The 19304-nt window shown below is 36.9% G+C and overlaps 2 protein-coding genes and 2 long non-coding RNA genes across 6 annotated transcripts in view; 2 read left to right on the top strand and 2 right to left on the bottom strand.

Annotated features, from left to right (window-relative positions):
* Ph4alphaefb (prolyl 4-hydroxylase subunit alpha-1) overlaps positions 1-19304 on the top strand; it is a 167675-nt gene that overhangs the window by 145618 nt on the left and 2753 nt on the right. For all 3 annotated transcript variants that reach the window (XM_072899158.1, XM_072899159.1, XM_072899160.1), the window contains 4 exons: positions 880-1076; positions 17558-17880; positions 18534-18701; positions 18835-19007. In XM_072899158.1, coding sequence (XP_072755259.1) covers positions 880-1076; positions 17558-17880; positions 18534-18701; positions 18835-19007 — 861 coding nt within the window. The remainder of the gene's footprint in view (positions 1-879; positions 1077-17557; positions 17881-18533; positions 18702-18834; positions 19008-19304) is intronic.
* LOC140669369 (probable helicase with zinc finger domain) lies at positions 4472-11584 on the bottom strand. The gene is made up of 6 exons (XM_072899157.1): positions 11114-11584; positions 10020-10681; positions 8958-9659; positions 8341-8856; positions 7695-7972; positions 4472-7588 (listed from the first exon to the last, which is right to left on the bottom strand). Exons 1-6 carry the CDS (start codon positions 11349-11351, stop codon positions 7234-7236), a joined length of 2751 nt encoding a protein of 916 aa, XP_072755258.1. The 5' UTR covers positions 11352-11584; the 3' UTR covers positions 4472-7233.
* Positions 11832-13312, top strand: LOC140669371 (uncharacterized). Its single transcript, XR_012047328.1, has 2 exons — positions 11832-12268; positions 12611-13312. It is a non-coding gene; the product is annotated as an uncharacterized lncRNA (long non-coding RNA).
* On the bottom strand, positions 12611-14056 carry LOC140669374 (uncharacterized). The gene is made up of 2 exons (XR_012047331.1): positions 13210-14056; positions 12611-12856 (listed from the first exon to the last, which is right to left on the bottom strand). It is a non-coding gene; the product is annotated as an uncharacterized lncRNA (long non-coding RNA).

Raw genomic sequence — 19304 nt, 5'->3', positions numbered from 1 at the left:
GCGTGACGGAATAAATCGCCGATCCGACAGGTGTAAGTTGTACGATCAGCGTAAACTCGAATCCGCAACTGCTCTACCATAACTTTTCGTAACACAAACACGCGCACGGATGGATCCGTGCTGCGGCGGTGACACATTATCATCCTTCTCGTCTTCCGCGGCTTCCGACCAGAGTTTCGTGGGAAAATTTTGGCACCCGCCAAAGTACACGTCCTCCTCTGTCTGCTTCTCTCTCTCTCTCTCTCTCTCTCTCTCTCTCTCTCTGTCGCTCTTTTGCGGGGAACAATGGAATCCCGTGGGATGACATCGAGTCAATACACGCGTTTGCGAAGCGCAACTCCAGTTATAATATTGTTTATATATTAATTGTAAGTTGTAATATGTTGAGTTGAGATGAAACTTTATAGAGCAATAAAAAACATACACTCCCAACTAATAAAGTATAAATTATTTTCATGATTTTTTAACAATATGTGAATAACGAAATCTATTTTAATAAATGATTTATTTCGCGTCACTTTTGAACGAGGAAAAGAATAGAAACGAGAAAAAATAAGAATATAAATATAGTATAAAATCAAACGTGTATGTATTAAAAAATTTATTTCCCCAAAGTCGGAGGCTGAGTTAATCATCAATTTATCACGTACTAGTCAACGTCAGTTTTAACAGCAAAATATTAAACCTTTCGATGTTTATCATCGTAAAATCTGTCGCGTAGAATTCATGATTTATATCCATTTATATAATAATTGACATTACGTAACTTTACGAGCAAAGTTTGAAGTTGAAATGGATATATGCGTAGGTAGGTATAGCGCAAATATGTATTATTTACAAATATAATGTTTATAAATGAGTTGCATTTTTTGATCGCAGTATCGATCGGAGATGAGGAGGGCGACTTGGTTGATCATCGTAACGATCTTGCTGTCAGTGACGGCACGCAATGCCCTCGCCGAAGTTTACACCGCTTTAGCGGATATGGAGGAGCTGCTCGAAACGGAAGCCGTGCTGATTGACACTCTAAACGGGTACATCACGGCTCAGGAGCAGCGATTGGCGACTCTGAGAAGGTAAGAGCATCGACATTCTTCACTCCTATCGACGCAATTAAATATACACACATTCCAAATCAATTATTCTTACCCCCCACATTTTTTGCCCCACTTTCTCGATTTCAGAATTTATTTCATTCTGAAATTTAAATTTAATCAATTAAGGAGAGACGTCGCTACACATACACACACACACACACAAAGCGTCGTATATATTTTCAGAGTAAATTTTCAATAAATAATAGTTTTATCACTTACGACTTACGCAATTCGCACCAAAAGTTATCTTCCGTTTTTATTGCGGATAGATTGCAGTCCTTTGTAGCGTTTACATATATTGGTGTACTTCTACCGTGTGTACGCTCGCCAACTCTTTTTTTTTTTTTTTTTTTCTTTTTTCTTTTTTTCTCTTTTTAGCATTTCGTCAAGCGTGTATGCTCGTTCGGTGTACCGATATTTGATCAGCCGCATGTAACGCGAATTATTCTGCAGAAATAGTTTTCACTCGTGTTGTCAAATCCTGTTAAATCTTTCTCTGTCTCTCTCTCCCCCCCTCTCTCTCTCCTTTTTTTTTTTTTTTATCGATGCGTAACTGCGAATAATCGAGTTTGGAGCTTTCACGATTACTCTGAATATCACCATTTGACTTTATTGTATTATGACATATCATGAAAAAAAATTTATTATCGATTTACGAAATACCAATGTTAATTAAGTGTCGGTCGAGAAGAGAGAAATGATATATAAACGCGGTATAAAAATTGAACTAAAATGTGACAACGATATCGAAAGGTGGATTATATCGAAGCACTCATCGGCGCAACGATTTCCTCGTTCCATTTACCTCAGAAGCGCTGTTAAAACGAAAGATGATTAAAGAAAAAGATCTTACGGAAAAGTATCGCGAAAATGGCTTCTTTTCTCCTCGGTCCTTTTCTTCATCTTTCCACGAATATGATTTGACGTGCCGCTTAATTCGATACTGATGCTTTCGAAACTATCTTTGTAGGAGGAAAGAAATGGAGTGAAAAGGAATAAGAAAAGAGAGTGAATGAATACATTAAGATACAAGATCTCGATCTTACTAAAATCGGTAATACTTGTGTTAAACAGATAATCGTTAAATCGAATTCTATGACGAACTCATTCCATAACGAAATATAATTCCATGCCTAATTGTAACGAGTAAAAGAGTGAAAATGTAAAATTATTTTTTTTTTATATATAGCAAAGTAATTAAAGGGATTATTTTTTTTTATTCCTGCATTGGATTGAATTGGCCGCACTAGTTCAAAGTTTATCTTTCTCCTTTCAATGTGGAGAGAGAAAAAGAAGAATTTTTGAACTAGTTCAACTTTCTTTTTAGAGTTTAGACAGGACAGAAATAAAAAACGAACCTTAAGCTTCATAATTTACCGAATAGCGATATAAATTGAAGTTATAATTAAAGATTAATGACGAGATAATTATGTTTTAATAAAAGAATTATAATTTCACGTAATCTTCTTTTTTTTTTTTTTTTTTTTTCCAACTAATAAAAATAAAAAATCCAAGTGCAGAGCAGAGATTTACGTTATTTTGCACGAGCTTTTAACTTTGTTGGTTTTATCCATATACTCTCACAATTATAATTTAACCTTGTTTTTCTTCGAAAAATGTAACTTTTCGAGCTTACACATCCTTTTCAGCTACAAAACTCATTTCGCAAACATGTTGTAGTTAATCCGTAGAAGATAGTTTAAGCATTTCGCTGTCCGGTACAACGGTAGCGGTGGATCAAGTAATACGCGCGGGACAGCGTTGGAAAAGTTTCCAACAACATTTACGTAGAACGATTCCGCACAAAATTTAACACACCGTTGACGACTATGCGAGTGGTCGCTCTCGAGAAAATCCTGTCACGGACACTCGACAGAGTGAGGAGCATGTTGTCGAGCCCGTCGTGTCTCGTGTCTCGTGTCTCGTGTCTCGTGCGAATGGGATTTTACTCTCTTTCCTTCTCTCTCTCTCTCTCTCTCTCTCTCTCTCTCTCTCTCTCTCGTATTTCTATGGTCATTCAAAACTTGGCGATTACAATCAGATCACACGTGGGAATCGTTCCGTATCGTATGCGTTAAGATCCTTGCGTAGACGCGACCGCTTCTTGTCCACAAATTTCATTCATTAATTTTACATGAATGGAAAATTCGCAGAATTATTATCTTGACTCATAAATTGGAAACAACTAATCGGTAATCATTTCTTATTATTTGTTTCGTTTAAAAAGTGTAAAATAACATTTTTAAATGTGTAAAGTAAAATTGTTAGGTCCTACCTTTTCGCTTATTCATTTCGATATATACATAACATAACGATAATAAGTTTTCATATGTAGTATTTCATCTCGCAAATTGGCTTATGATTTATCGAATTATTATTTGTACGCACAGAGTTTACAACCTACTTGAATTTTTCAAACTGGCCATAAATCAATCACGATAGCCATCTATCATTGATTAAACTATCAAATACGTTGCAAAAATCATTCGTGAAGAATATATCGATTGAATATAGCGATCGAACGATTTCCCTTTTACCTGCTATCACCTGTTCCTTCTCTTTCTCTTTCTTTCTCTCTCTCTCTCTCTCTCTCTCTCTCTCTCTCTCTCTCTCTCTCTCTTTCTATCACATATCTCGTTTCTCGTTTTACATGGATATTCAAAGTTCGGCAATTGCAATCCAGTCACGTGATGGCCATTTCATACCATTGGAATTCGTGAAGGCACACACACACACACACACACACACACATATGTATATACACGCACATACAAAAGTGAACCTATAATGGACACACGTACGCAAACTGATGGAGATAACACGTATATATATATATGTGTGTGTGTGTGTGTGTACGTATCCCATTTACGTTTTACATATTGCCATGCACAAAGAACGCATGTGTACGTGATATCGTGTATCTGTTTATCGTGTTTATTTGTGTGAATTCATAAGAAAAATATTCAAATATTTTACATTCAATTCGCAAGTAACGAATGCGTCCGGTTGAATAAACGTGGGTATAATTTTATCAAATAGACAAACACGCGTGCAATTTATGTTTAGCAAAGATTTACCATTTTGTTAAGTTAATAAAACGCGAACAACGTGCGAAAAACAATTGTAAATTAATTCTCGTATTTCCGCGTAAGAGTCTCTCTACGCCGATGTGCGTCGTCGTCGAAAGCCGAATGCTTCCCTATCTCTTGGAATAAAATTGCACAAGTTTCCTCTCATATTCGTGTTATAGATATTAAACGACTCTTCTTATCTCGTTCGCGAAACGAGCATTATGTAACCCGATTAGGAACAGTGTTTTCAAATTATCAAATATCGCAATTGCAAATTTGAAGGTGATTGCACATTCGGTGAAATACCTTGTTATCGAAGATTTATTATTTTTAATCGAAAGAAAATCAAGATTTTATTTTTTAATTAATTTTGAACAATCTTCAACATTATTTATACATGTTTTCCTCTGATTTGACATTTAATTTAACAAGATGCAAACGTGTGTATTTTGCACAAAAATGTACGTGTATATATATACAGTATGGCAATATTTTAACAAGGGAAGGAATAAAGTTGACGATCATCATCTAAGTAAGTAAATCTGAATTTTAAACTGGGGATTTAAGAGGGACAAACGAGCCGAGTTGAAATGAGACTATCGGAAGCGCCATTACTTGGCATTAATAATCGCGATTACGGTGGTAGTGGTGATGGTAATGGTGGTGGTGGTGGTGGTGGTGGTGGTGGTGGTGGTGGTGGTGGTGGTGGCGGCAGCCGTTCAGCGCTCCCTCGAGAGGGAGAGTGGCGTCGGTGTAATTGGCTCCGATAAGATAACAAAGTTCTATCACGAGCGTTCGCGACCTGTAACTGTTTGCTTCTAATTAACTGTCTGCGCGACGATCGATTTGTTTTTATATTGTTATTATCGTTGATTCGTGTAGACGAACGTAGAAGGTAGGAAACGTGTAGTCCTCCTCGGATATCCTCATTTAACCGATACTCGTTACCTTTAATTAATTGCCATATCGGCGTTGCAACCGTCGATTTTTATCGCTAAAGGCATCGGCGACGCCATGTACAAGGTATTTACAGATGAGTTTGTGGGCGTGAATGTAAAATAGATAGGCACTCGCGCTGCGCTTTTATACGCGGCTATTTTTCGCAGTGAAAGAGATGAACATTTTTACATTAACGAATTTTGCAAACGACGGGGAACAATTTAAAAATTGGACACATTCGCTATATAATAGATTTTTCATGGTTTTTTGAACCTTTAAATTACAGATGTGTCTTTTTGTTGCGCGTAACGTAAAGAAAAACGTTTTACAATAGTTTTCGGAAAAATGATTGATATCGCGATCGTATCAAAATTTTTTTCTCTTCATATATTCGCTTTGACCAAAAAGTTGATAACGCGTATGCGTGCATCTGTGTACGCGATGTCTATCTATATTTAATTTAGCAGTAATTAGAGGAAACACGATTGGAATTATCGACGGAATTTCGATAATATTTCTCCTTTTCGCAGTATTCGCCATCGAGAAATTCGATCCCCCCCCGAATGGCTGCGATATTTTCCACGCTAATGCTGAATATTTAGCAAGCTCAAGATTTTTTCAATAAAACTTGTTTTATTTTCGGTTAAACCGATAATGAGTTACATAGGTATTCAGCGATCAAACACAAAATTTATTTTATCAAACAAGAAATTCATTTTATATTATAATATAAAATTCTCAATTGTGCGTGATTATCGATTATATAACATTGAAATATTTATATCTTCAACTTTTTTGTCATGTACTAAACTTTTAATATATATTATCACTTGGAAACTAAAAAAAAAGTATGCTAATGTTTCTCCGGTAAAAAAAAAAATAAAAACTAAGACACGTAACGATGTTTTAAAAATTTGTTCAATTAGTGTCAACATACACTTTGATATTCTGTAAGATAATATCGCTAACTAACAACAGAGCGGAGATTCGATCGGGAGAGACAAGTCTCGGCATCGAATTGCGTATCGAGTACTCGATGTACTGGATGTAATGGCATCCACAAAGATGCACAGTATATATGCTCGCATGTACATGCGATCTACGTGCTTTGCCTTTAGGCATCGGACAATACCTAGGACCTAGAACGCGTATCTCAATGACCTGTACCTGTCGGCGTCGCATATATGTACATATATATATACCATCTCTGCGTATGTAGCATCGTATTATTAGTACGAAAATTAATACACACGGGGTATTTTAGATGTTATTACAATATTAATATATTAATATATTGGAACATGTATATATCTTGCGTAGTTTGTATAGATCGGGAACGTTGAATCGTGAAAAATCAAAAGGGAAAAATAACTCGAGTTTTGTTTTTTTCTTTTTTATGAAATTATGCTTTTATTCTTCTTTTTAAATAAAAATAAAATTGTGTAAAATATATATTTTTTAAGAAAAACATCGTCTTATATAATTGTTGTGAATGTTGAATCTGAAGAAAGTCTGTCTCGCGCGCTGCTAGATACATCATATAGAACTCTCATTCACTTTGTACATATTTCGCTGTGTATGTATGAAAAATTATGCCCATGCTGGTTAATCATGAAGGGGAAGAAATAATGTTTGAAGACATTCAAACACATTGTCAAACACGCACACACATTCGAGGTATAAATCACATATATTTGCTTACAAATTCATTGAAAGTAATAGACAATTCATTCGTACAGTTAAAAGAAAATTCAGGGATTCATACTTTTGTAACCTCTGTCTCCTCGATTATCTAGTTATGAAAAAGATATACAACTTAATATGAATAAACAGAATACATGTACTTTGCGCTCATAAAGATTCACTCGTTCCATTAGATAAGTAAAATTGAGAAATTACAAGAATTACACGCAATTTGGTAGTTTTTCATTTTGCGGCGACCGATACGATCGAAGGTAATCGTATGTGACAATGGAAACAGCAAAATGTAAAATGTAAAATGTAAAATGTAAAATGTAAAATGTAAAATGTTTTGGTTTCGATCCATGAAATAGGTAATGATTTCATCGAAACAAATATCCCGAAGCAATCGATAAAATTACGTCTTGAATTTCGTAATTTTTTCATTACATTGGCGGATGAGGAGAATAAATCACTGGATACCATAGTGGCACTTGAATATATTGAACGATACACAAGGGCGAGTTCCGAGGAAAAAACTCTCTCGCGTGCGGGTTCAGAGGTGATATTTGGAGTGTGGGTACCTTGTTCAGGTGCGCTTGTAATTCTTTCCTGTCCATTCCGTGTAGATCGGCCGCTTCCAAATATTTCTTCCAAAGCTGTTTGCAGGAGCCAATGGTAAGCAGAGCGACTGGATCACCCACAACTGCCACGAGACATTTTGCTCTTGTCAGGGCGGTATTTAGCAAGCGTGAGTCTGTTAGGAAACCATAATCCTTAACCTTCGTCTCGGCGGAGAATCTGTAACAATGGAAAATTCTTGTCGATATTCTTTTTAAACATGTTACCTAAAGTGTTTCTAACGCACGTGGTCCAACATTTGTATTTGTAGTTATAACATTGATACCTATCGGATGTTGTTGTCCGAACTGTATTGATAAAAACTGCGGTGAATTGTTTGCCTTGGACATTCAATACTCTCTCAACGGATACGTCGCAAAGCTGACGCTTGCGCAACTCTATTCGTACCCGTTGCACTTGCTCGTGATAATACGATAAAACACCGATAGATCCTTCGCTGTAAGGGCCCCATTCTTGCGTCGGCCACGTGTTTTTCAATTCCAGCACACGATTTGCCAGCTCTTCTGCCTCCATAACATTCTGATATCCCGTAGAATATTCTATCTATTAATCATAAATCGACATGTCAGATGAAATTTCTTTAATATTTATCTTTATTTTATCAATCAAAAAATTTGGTGCAAAAGAATTATAAAATTGCATACTGCCAAATCTTTCATTATACATGTGTGTGTGTGTGTGTGTGTGTGTGTGTGTGTAGGAACAAAAATCTGATTTTAAAAAATCTATCATGAAATAATATTTTTTATTGCTTTTGCACACGCGTAATCTATACAGTAAGCTGCAATTACACAAGAATTTGACAATAAATCGAAATCCAAGATGCGCGTGCTTACTTGTCTTTATACAGACTTTTTATAGATTGCACCGCAAATTCTTGCTTCACCAGCGCCCTTAAATAATCTACATACCTGTTCTTCCTCACCACGAACAGCATAGAATGTCAATGGGTTCATGGTCGGATGTTTTCGCAGCTTCTCATTGGCGGGCTTAACCATTCCTTCGTAAAACATTTCGGACATGTATTCGATTATATCCTTGTGTGCGCGATAATTTTCACACAGATTTATCCGACATGGATGTTCCGGCGGGTAGAATTCGTACATCCTCTCTAGGAGACTAACACCCAATCCTCGTTCGCTCGCTAGTACGCTGTAAATCTCCGGTGCGAGTTGCATCTGATCACCTGCCAGGATCAAACGAGTATTTTGATTTGCCAAGGTCAGAGCTATCAGCGCTTCGCACTCGATGGCTTGGGCCGCTTCGTCGATAACTATATGAGTCAGAGACAAATTCAGACTGATTAAGCAGCTGGAGGTTGCTAGCGTGGTCACTATTAGACCGCAGTCTTCAAGATCTTTCTCGACCGGATCGCAAAACCGACCATGTTCGTCCATCAAGCAATATTGCCGCACAACTTGATGTACCTGTATCGCAAAGTATAATCACCATTGAAAAATGTAATTCTTCCTCCTCCCTTTTTTTTTTTATCGATCAAAATATTAGAGATAAGGCGTTGTTCACTTACCGTATTCAAGGCTCGCAGTTTGTAATATATCCTAATAGGTTTAAGTCTGGGATGCTTATCCGCTTTGTACCAGACATCGAAGAATTCCTTGATGTAAAGATCCGCAGCGCTATTGCTATGCGTACATAAAAGTATCCGGTTGTCCGTGTTTTTAACGAGCATACGCAGCACGTGCGCTATGGTAAACGTCTTTCCCGTGCCGAAGGGCCCCAGTAAGAGGACCGGCGGCGAGGAAGTTTTTGGCTTGGACAATGCTATCGCGGCGACCGCTTGCTTTTGTTTTTGATTGAATAGCTGATCCAGAAATAAACTGGAAAGAATACGAAGATTGCCGGCGTCAGCTTGCAGGAAACTGTGTATAATTTGGTTGTCGGTCTCGCGATGTTTGTCCTTCAGGAACACCAGGTCCATATGTTCGAGGCTATCCACTGCCAAATGCCATTCGCAAAAGTTGAGGCGGCTCAACACGAATCGCATTTCCACTTTGAGTTCGTTTTGCTCTTTCAAGTTCCAAAAGGTCACGCATTCTTTGCTCAGTCTGACGAATATGGATTGCGAGCACTTGTCTTCCACGTGAGCTTCAAAAATCATATCCGAATTTTCGAGATCCTTGTCCGACAGCTTGATTAAAACGCTATTACAGCTACGCTGTAGGAGTCTGCCGCTCTGCGTATCCTCCAAGATGTCCCGAGTGATTGGGAGCTGCGGTGGCAACAAATTTCACGCGTTGGCTATAATTGGAGGAGAGAAAAACGGCGGATTCTTATTCGATCTTATAAGGGAGGAAGCGAATAAATATATATGTATATATATATATATAATAAAGAGGGAGCGAAAACTCTAGCCAAATTATTCGGGAAGTGAAAACTATGCGAGACATAGGGAACATTTTATATATATTAAAAAAAAAAAAAAAAAAAAAAAAACACGTTCGCAAAAAGATTCGTAACAAACTTTGCGCGCGCACGGTGTGAATGATCGAGATCGAGAGCAAGAGAGAGAGAGAGAAAGAATTGGAAAACGGGAAATTAATTTGAAAAAAAAGCGAGAAAACAATCGCACCTGAGCGAAGAGCTCACCCGGCGGCGTGTATTTGGCAATAGTGGAGCCATCGTTGTTGAATAATATATACTGCGACATGAGGCGTAACCACGAGACTTGATTGTATCTCGAGAGTTGTTCGTGTCTGGCGATCTCCTCGACGGTAATCATCTCGTGCATACGACCTCGGTAATTTTGCGGCGTCAGCCGGTTGTCCGACAGCATATCTTGAGTGAGGAAGAAGTTTTGCTTGTCGGGGTACGGATATATCCTCGACAGTTTGATCTCCCGCAAATTGGCGTGCGGTATAAAAGGCGAATAGAATTCGTACGGATTGGCCCATCTCGGTGGGATCTGCGACAGTTGATAATTTGTGGCCGTCTGTATTCTCTCGTAATCTTCAATCGGCAAATAATCCGCGCAGATCCTCCGAAGAAGCACCGGACAACATTTGAAGCCGAAGATGACGTTCTGTCGGTACGTGCCATGTTTGCTGGCGGTGAACGCGATTGTTACCGAATAGTGTCTCTTGCCGCAAAGATCGATGTCGCTCGCGTGAGAATTGTGCCACTCTTGGCCGTTTGTCACGCCGATTTCGCTGCCGTTCGCTTGCACCGACTTTAAAGCAAAGTTAGCGCGATAATCATCCGATATCAAGGCCACGTTCCGTAACTGCTTGTCACCTTCGGAATCGAAAATCACCATAGATCGATCAATAATCATCGCATTAACGATGCCTCTTATTAATTTTACTACCGCTTTACTTTATTTTTTCATCTCTATTTCTATCTCTATCTATGACAGAAAAGACAATGTATAATCCATGTAAATAGGTACAAAAGACCAAGTGTTGTAGAAATTTATCAATTATTAATTAAAAGTATCTCGTGTAATTTAAAAAAAAAAAAAAAAAAAAAAAAATTTAATTTTTAGAAAAGAAACATCAAAATCCAAGTTCAAATTATACACAATTAAACGTAAGAGACAATAAACTGCCGCAGTTTGATTTAACCGACCGACTTGATTTTCTTACGAAATAACAACAAAGTGAAATGAAATGACAAGACCAGACAAGACAAGACAAGACAAGAGAGTAAGCGGGGCCGCTCACTTACCTGTCGCGACGATTATAAAACGCCATTCATAAACGCCTCTTTTACCGACGATTCTACAATTAACACCACCATATACACGAATATACACATCCGACTGACTTTCGCACGTAAGAATCGCGTCTGGTTCGGCAGATTTGAACCAGCCACGTCGCACTCGCTCGGGAAAATCGGTGAGATACGTTGCGTTCGCGTTCGCGGCTTCGTCAGCTACATTACAGTTATACGTCGTATCCGCCATGATGGGCACTCGTGGTCGTTTCACAAAGAGAAGTTTACGTTACGGGATCGAAACTGCCGTTACGAGTCATTACGGGCTTTCGTTTCTCGGACGACGTGCGTCGAAAGCGTGTCTCGGCGAGTTTTCGTCACGCGAACGAAAACCGGCACGCGGATGTCGCCTGGATCATCCCTCATCAATCGCCCGTACGTCCGTACGTGTGGTGTGTGGTGAGACGTTTCCGACTAAACGGCGCTGGCCGCTCAAGGCTCAAGATGTCGCGTTACCGCGCCATGAGCGCGCATGCGCAACAACGCGTACCGCACACTACAGACAGTGACATTATCGATTACCGTCTTTTCTTTTTATCGATCGCGGATAATGATGACGGCATACGTATATATAGAGGTTCAAAGTAGAGTCGATACATTAGAGTCAATCATCTCTCCGACTATATCTGCTAGTTTGCTATATGGTCAGGTTAGTTGTTGAATAAAAATAAAAACTAAAAATTACATACAGTTTGTGCTTTTGATTTAAAGATGGTAATAGGTATAAATTGAGAATAAAATTAAATATCCCAGTTTATTGTTTTGCAAAAGGGTGTAATAGTACTCGTTATGAAAAGTCATCAAAAGAATGAGACGATAAGATGATTTTTCAGGTATGTAATATAAAATTTAATATGAAAGAGAATAAAAAGGATTTGTAAAATAATAGCATAGTAATAAATAATATAAAAGAATTTGAAAAAATGTAGCCGATGATGATTTGCGTTTCGCGCACAAAATGCGAGTTACCACTGACCACATGCTGGGAACACTGTTCGCTTGATTTTGCTATATGCAGCCCACTAGCAGTCCGTACTTTATAGTCAAAGAATCATCTTATTACGATTCGCGTCTGTGTGACTGGATAATAATATTGCCAAATTTATTGTAAGTATTACTAACGATAAGATTATCGATAAAAAGAAAAAGAAAAAAAAACATTATTAAAAATTAGATTATAATTATAATAAATATTCGTCATGTACATATAGAGTTTTGTTCGGTTTATAAAAAATATAATATTTTAAAATTATTAGCGCGCGCATAAGAGAATAATAATCGCGACAAGTTTTCCACGAGGACATTAAAATTAGAGTTTATGAATAATTTTCTTGCGTCTCGCAAAGTTGAAACTCTTTTTTTTATATCGTGGTACAAAGTTGCATTTGTAGTTGCGCGAAGTAACTTCGCATAACGATACATTTTCATGCAAATCCTCCGCGGTTCCAGAACCATCGGAATTCAGTAAATGACGGTTGCCATTATTCTCGCGAGAGAGTTTCGTTCGAGAGAAGCTCAAGTGCTGAAAAAGAATGACTGAGGGATAAGAGCGATAAGTTGATAGTATCCATCGTCGCATCGCATCGCATCGCATCGCATCGCATCGCATCGCATCGCATCGCATCGCATCGCATCGCATCGCATCGCATCGCATCGCATCACATGGTAGGTCGAAAGCTTTCCAACTGACGACCACTTTCAATTATGGATTTAACAGATGCGAATCCATGGGAGGAGAAAGCGCGAACGATATAACAAACAAGAAAAATCGTTAATTATTTAATTAAATATCGCTGGATGTATATATTGGTATAATGTAAATACATAGAATATAAACAAGCAAGATAAAATATGCTTGAAGAATATAAGCAATTATAACACTAAATAACAGTCAGTGCGTAGTAGAAACGCGCATGAGAATTTAAATAAATATGATATTTAAATTATTATTTTGTGTGAAAATTCTCTTATGTTTTTTACGAATGTTTTTCTTTTAGTGACTCTTGTCATTTTTGTATCAAACGCAGGTTCTAAACTCTAAAACATACTGTGAGATCCGTGAGTGTCTCGCGCATGGCATTGTTCCGTATGCATCGAGCTCCATTCCATTTGCGTGGATGACAGGGGTGGAGAAAAACACCCGAGAGAGTATCATGGAAACTGACCGGAGGCGGCGAAGGCGGCTACAGCAAAACGGCACAAAGCGCACGTTCGTTGTTCATGAAAAATGAGAAAGAAGAGATTAAAGTACCTGCAGAGAGAGAGAGATATCCTTTCTGGGAGAGAAATACACAGCGTTCCTTTTGCGGGCAAATTTAACTGGAAACGCACGTACTTTAATAATAATTATGTTAAAATTTTTATGACAAACATATATATTTCACCTCGCTTGTTTTTTTATGTGAAATGATATAAATCCGAGTTGGAAAAAGTAAATTGTAGAGTAAATCTTCAAGCTGCATTTATACACGTATATCTTTTTATCTTAAGACTTTCTTTTTATTTTTGTCTGTTCGAAAAGTGCCAAGACGACAAAAAAAAAAAAAAAAGTATTAAGGTTTCGCTGGATAAAAGAATTTTCTGTTATGAAATTAAAATCGAGAATTTGATGAAGCTGGCTTGTGTGTATCACACAGTGCTCGAAACGGAACGAACAGCCGCGTTGTTGATGGACGCTACCTCAACCGCATCGAAGGGAGTCGAGGGACGTGAGCGCAAAAAAAACCATGAGAGAGAAGGAAAAGCAGACTGCGGACCGATCATCTTTTTCGAGAGACGGCAAACCACACCACGCGCGTATCGTTAATTAAAATCTGTCGTCGGCTATGCACGTTACGCGAAAACGCGCTGACACGATAGGCCAGACGAGGCCAGAAGAGGAACGGGGGATGAAAAATCGCGCTAACGAGGAGGAGACGGCGCCGGCGCCGGCGCTTTCGTTATTGGCTCAGTGCTGCGATACAAAGAACTATCGTTATTGAGACCGTACCTGTCTTTCACAGGAAATGCTGCGCGTAGAGCTTCATTCCGCTTTTAATAAACCTTTTTTCCTACCGTATTGATATGTCGTTTATAATTGTTAACGCGAAATATTCTTTCTGTAACCAAAAAAAAAAAAAAAAAAAAAAAATCATTACATACGTTAATACATGAACGGAATATATGCGACATATGCTTTGATAACTGTTTATCAACCGGTTAAGTCTATCGGGTTTAAATTGTCCACGCGCGCTTGACATGTATAGAAAACATATATAAATGTTTTTTAATCTATATAACTGTAAAGTTTTTTATATTTCAATGTAATTTAAAAGAATTTTTTTCATTGCTTCACAAGTTACTGAAACATGAAGGAAACTTGCCAAAGTTTCTCCTTTGTTTCGATTATTTATATCTAATATAAAATAGTAATACTTTAAAGAAGAATTCATGCAACTTTTACAAGAGAATATCCTTTTGATAATATATTTCACTATACCTATATATCACTATACCTTTTGTACATATATGCCGTTGCTCGCTGCGATGCAGTTAGACTATTTCGGGAATTAAGATCTATGAACAATGATACGGATATTGACAGTTTACGTTTATTCTGGCCCGATTGTAACGAGTACCATTCTCGCAATTCGTAACAGCTGCAAATGTCAGATGTGAGGTACACGTCGCCGAGATGAGAGAGAAGCGTTCGAAGTCACGCACACCTGCCGCGTTTAATTCCCGTAACTTATATTGTGTCTCGTCATATACCATAGTTAATGACCAACCTGTCGATCCATATGGTGAATATGCTTTTTGTTTCATCAATTTACTCACAATTGATTTCATCACAAAAATCTCGCATTTGAAAAGCAGAATTGAGAAGCACATTCAATATGTACATATTATCAGTTTCGATTATACACATTTAAATTCTCATAAACAAAAGAAATAATTAATATATAATCTTCCAAATAAAAATTGCAAATATAAATTAAGAATTTATTTCATAAATTTTGCGCGTTACTCATGTTTATTTTATTTATTTAAGAAAATAAAAGTTATCCCTTTGACAGCATCCATCTATCTTTGCGATCGTCTCTTTGAAAAGTATAAATGTTTAGCTTTGTATTGGTTTTTTCGAATTCTTTTTGCTTTTCAAAAATATTAGAGAGAAGATATTTTTAGTCATTATAAATTTCTTTCGTGTGGCCATGTATTATTCAATATACTTTTAGGAAAAGAAAATCTTTCATTAATTTTCTTGACTCGTTTTGTATTAAAAAAAGTTGACTCTAGTATGTCTCTTTTGTAGTGACCGATGCACTTCTGCCGGCTTCTTCTTCAAGGACGTTTGAAACATCGTATCGTTCAGACAGATCTCCTCGTCGTTTATATTGAGAAAAAGTCTCTCGTCTCGACTATATATACATTAAATGCGAGAAGGAATCGACGGGAAAGCGTCTGCTTCTCGAAGATTCGCAACTCGAGATAAGTCATCTCTTTCCCTATCTTGAAAGGACATGCCTCGCCGTCGTGTGACACCGAGGACAATGGTGTCGCCAGGTGTCGGAAACGTCTCTGTCGTTCGCCACAGAGTTGATATCACACGATAGACGATAGCGCGTAGCACGTTCCAATTGTAATTGGACGGCGATTTGCGACGGAACGTGCCTCTCTTCCTTTCTCAAAGATAAGAAGTTTCCTCTCCTCGTTTCTTCGTCTCGTCTCGTCTCTTTGCGCATCAATTATTTAAGCAAATAAGACTACATACACTAGAGTGAAAAATTGCCTTTGGCATATATTTACATATTTAACATATTTAACATATATTTGCTTTCAACTTATTTATTTATAATTTAAAAATATATATGTTTTAAAAAGTAAGTTAAAAAAAGTTTGGAGATATTAATTAGTTTTTAGATGAGCTATGCATATTATAAAGAAAATTCCTTTCGCGTACACGCGCGTCGAAAAAAGTTTCTTGATGGTTGTCAAGATTTCTGGCCTTCTAGAGGTCTAAAAGAGAAAATTTTAGTAATATTTTAATCTTACAAGTAGATAAGGCTGCTATTACGTAACCATGGCTTTTTGAAAAAAAAAAAAAAAAAAATCATTTTGAACAAAATAGCGACTATTATAAAGTTAACGATTGCATTTTTTGACAACAATGGCTTTGAGAAAAACGCAGTTAATAATACGATCGCGCAGAATACCTCTATGATTAATTGGAAACTAACAATAAGCAAATTACAGACGACTTTCTTTAACTAATTTATTTATACGAGAGTTAAATCTAACACGTAATAATTTGACAGTACAATTTTACAGAGAATTGTTCATCTAAAAGATAAATTAATTTTACTGTTTCTGCTGTTCGTCTAATTGTCGCCCTCAGATCATATATACAGGATGTATATATATTTATTCACGGATTGTTTAATCAATTTGAAACTTTATTTTTGCTCGGCATGAATACGTGTCGCAAAATAATTTTCATTTTATAATTTTATGCGTATAAAATAAATTTAAAATAAATTTAAGACGAGAAAGGGGGAGGAATATAAAGCGCAAAAAAATTTACTCTAAAAAATAATATTGATTATTTCCCTGTATAAAGTATAGAGAGTCATATGAGATTAGCGAGTACAATGTGAGCGTGATGTCTGTGGAAGCTTGTTTGTGAATTCTACTCTATTTAGAGACTGATTCAGCTAAAATTTGCACGCCGTGGCACTTTACATGTCGCATGTAGCTAACGTTAAGCAAATTGTGTAAAGAGAGGTCTGCTGAATAATCTAGGAAGGCTTCAACTGCCTAATAAATTATTTCACGCCATTAGATCCTGCACAAGTTGTTCGATTGAATTTAGACTTAATCCCTTTGTATAGCTGTAAACGGTAACAATATAATCCCGATAATACCGATAATTTTCGACTACGTCGACTGTTTGATTAACTACGTTAATAAACCAAGTAATTAACAATTTAACAAATATCTGGTCAATGTGAAATGCACTCTATCGAACGATTCATTGTGTACTAATTGTAAGTTGTACGAGGATTTTACAGATAAAAGATTTTAAGATTAATTTTAATTTTTAAATTATTAAAAATTGCCTTTATTCCTTTTAATATAATTAAAAAGTATTTTCGATATCTCACACTTTCATATTTATGAGTTTAAATAACATTTGTGATAAATTTATATGGTATATAATTACGTTTAATAATTTTGTTTCCATCTTTCTTTCTTTCTTTCTTTCTCTACATGTCCTTTTATGTGCTTTATTGTATTTTTATCCACGATAACGAACTCTATTTTCTAATCTATGAATTTAGAAAAAAATGAAAGAAAGAGATAAAAAAAATTTACTGCGCAACGCTTTCCAAACTAATTGCAAATATTTTCTTTTAGAAACGTAGAGGATTACGCGAGGGAGCACGAAGAGGCATCCAGGAATATCCAGCAGTACCTATCGAATCCCATAAACGCTTATCTGCTGGTCAAACGGTTGACCACCGATTGGAAAAAGGTCGAGGAACTGATAACCGAAGATGTCGGCAAGTCCTTCGTAGCAAACATCACGAATTCCAGGAGCGATCTAAAATTCCCGACCGACGAAGACCTCAATGGTGCTGCAGTCGCTTTGATGAGGCTGCAGGACACATACAAGCTCGAAACCGCGCAAGTTGCGAGAGGCGTTCTCAACGGAGTGCAATACAGCACCGGTCTGACCGGTATGTACAGTATTTTTTTTTTTCTTCATAAATTAAACTGTTATTAATTTATGTTTCAAAAGACGTCCCGGGACCTTTATAATTTCAAATACTCTTTTAAATAAAAAAAAAAAAAAAATGATTAATCACTTAAAGAGAGACGTGGTTTTTCTGAATGTTGAAAATTTTATTTTCTCCAACTATTTGAAGACTATGTGCGTAACAATCTCGTGAAGAATCGCAAATTTTTTTCGATATAAAAAAACGACAAATCTAACGTTAAGAAAGGGGACGGTATATAGTGATTCGCGCGACACAAAGAATCCTATTTAAAGTCTTATCATTCGCGAAAATATAAATTTTATAATGCGCTACTCTTAACAATATAAAAGTATATAATAAGCCAAAGTTTTGCAAAACCGGTAGGTAGGTAAATAAAAAAGGAGGTTTTCCGGCTTTGCGGAAGGAAAATTAATTAACGGACTAACTTTTTTAGCATCAGTATTCCGCGTACTTTTTGCTGTAAATAGAAAGAAATCCAATAGAATAGAATGTACTTTAAACGTAATGCCTCGTGTATGAAAGGTGTTTAATAAAAAATATAAAAATTTCTAAAAAAAATTGAATATTATATTTTATTTTACGTATACTATATAATTCCATGTTTTTTTTAGCAAGCGATTGCTTCGAGCTTGGTCGACAATCTTATCACAATCGCGATTACTATCACACGGTGTTATGGATGCAGGAGGCTATGGATCGTCTGCAGGAGGAGCAAAACACCACCACCACTTCCAAGCCCGACATCTTGGAATATCTGGCATTTTCGACATACATGCAAGGTTTTGACAGTACATTACGGATGCATGTCGATGTACTACATGGCGCGGAAAAAATTTCTAAAGAGACATTCTACTACTTTACCTTTCTGGTAACACGTGTCATATATATTATTCCGTCTTATCATCGTTCCAGGTAATGTCGCCCGCGCTTTGAGTATGACGAACGAGCTGTTGGAATTGGTTCCGTCACACGAGAGAGCACTGGGAAACCGCGCGTATTATCAAAAGGAGATTCAAAGTAAGGCCAGTCAATCAAAGAAGAAACGAGGTGAGGATGGGCAGGACGACACAGCGATACCTGAACAGGTAAAGTTCAACGAGAGATATCGGGATAATCGCGGGCAAGGCAAAAAGCCCCGCTTTATTAATAGAAATAAGATAATGAAAATAAACAATTTCATATGGGATTTATACTGATTTTTTTTTTTTTTTTTTATTATAATCATAGTAAATTACTGTAACAAACTAGTTTATCACGATTAGTATGAAAGATATCATTAAACAACGGAGAACTTCTCGTCGACCATTACTTTCGGAGATGCGAAAAGAGCTCTAAGAGGTAAATCACATTTGCGCGAGCGTTCGTAAAGTTCGTTATCGGCC

This window comes from Anoplolepis gracilipes, chromosome 9 (genome assembly GCF_047496725.1).
Source record: "Anoplolepis gracilipes chromosome 9, ASM4749672v1, whole genome shotgun sequence".
In the NCBI taxonomy this organism is placed as follows: Eukaryota; Metazoa; Arthropoda; class Insecta; order Hymenoptera; family Formicidae; genus Anoplolepis; species Anoplolepis gracilipes.
This window is presented reverse-complemented; position numbering and strand designations above follow the sequence as displayed.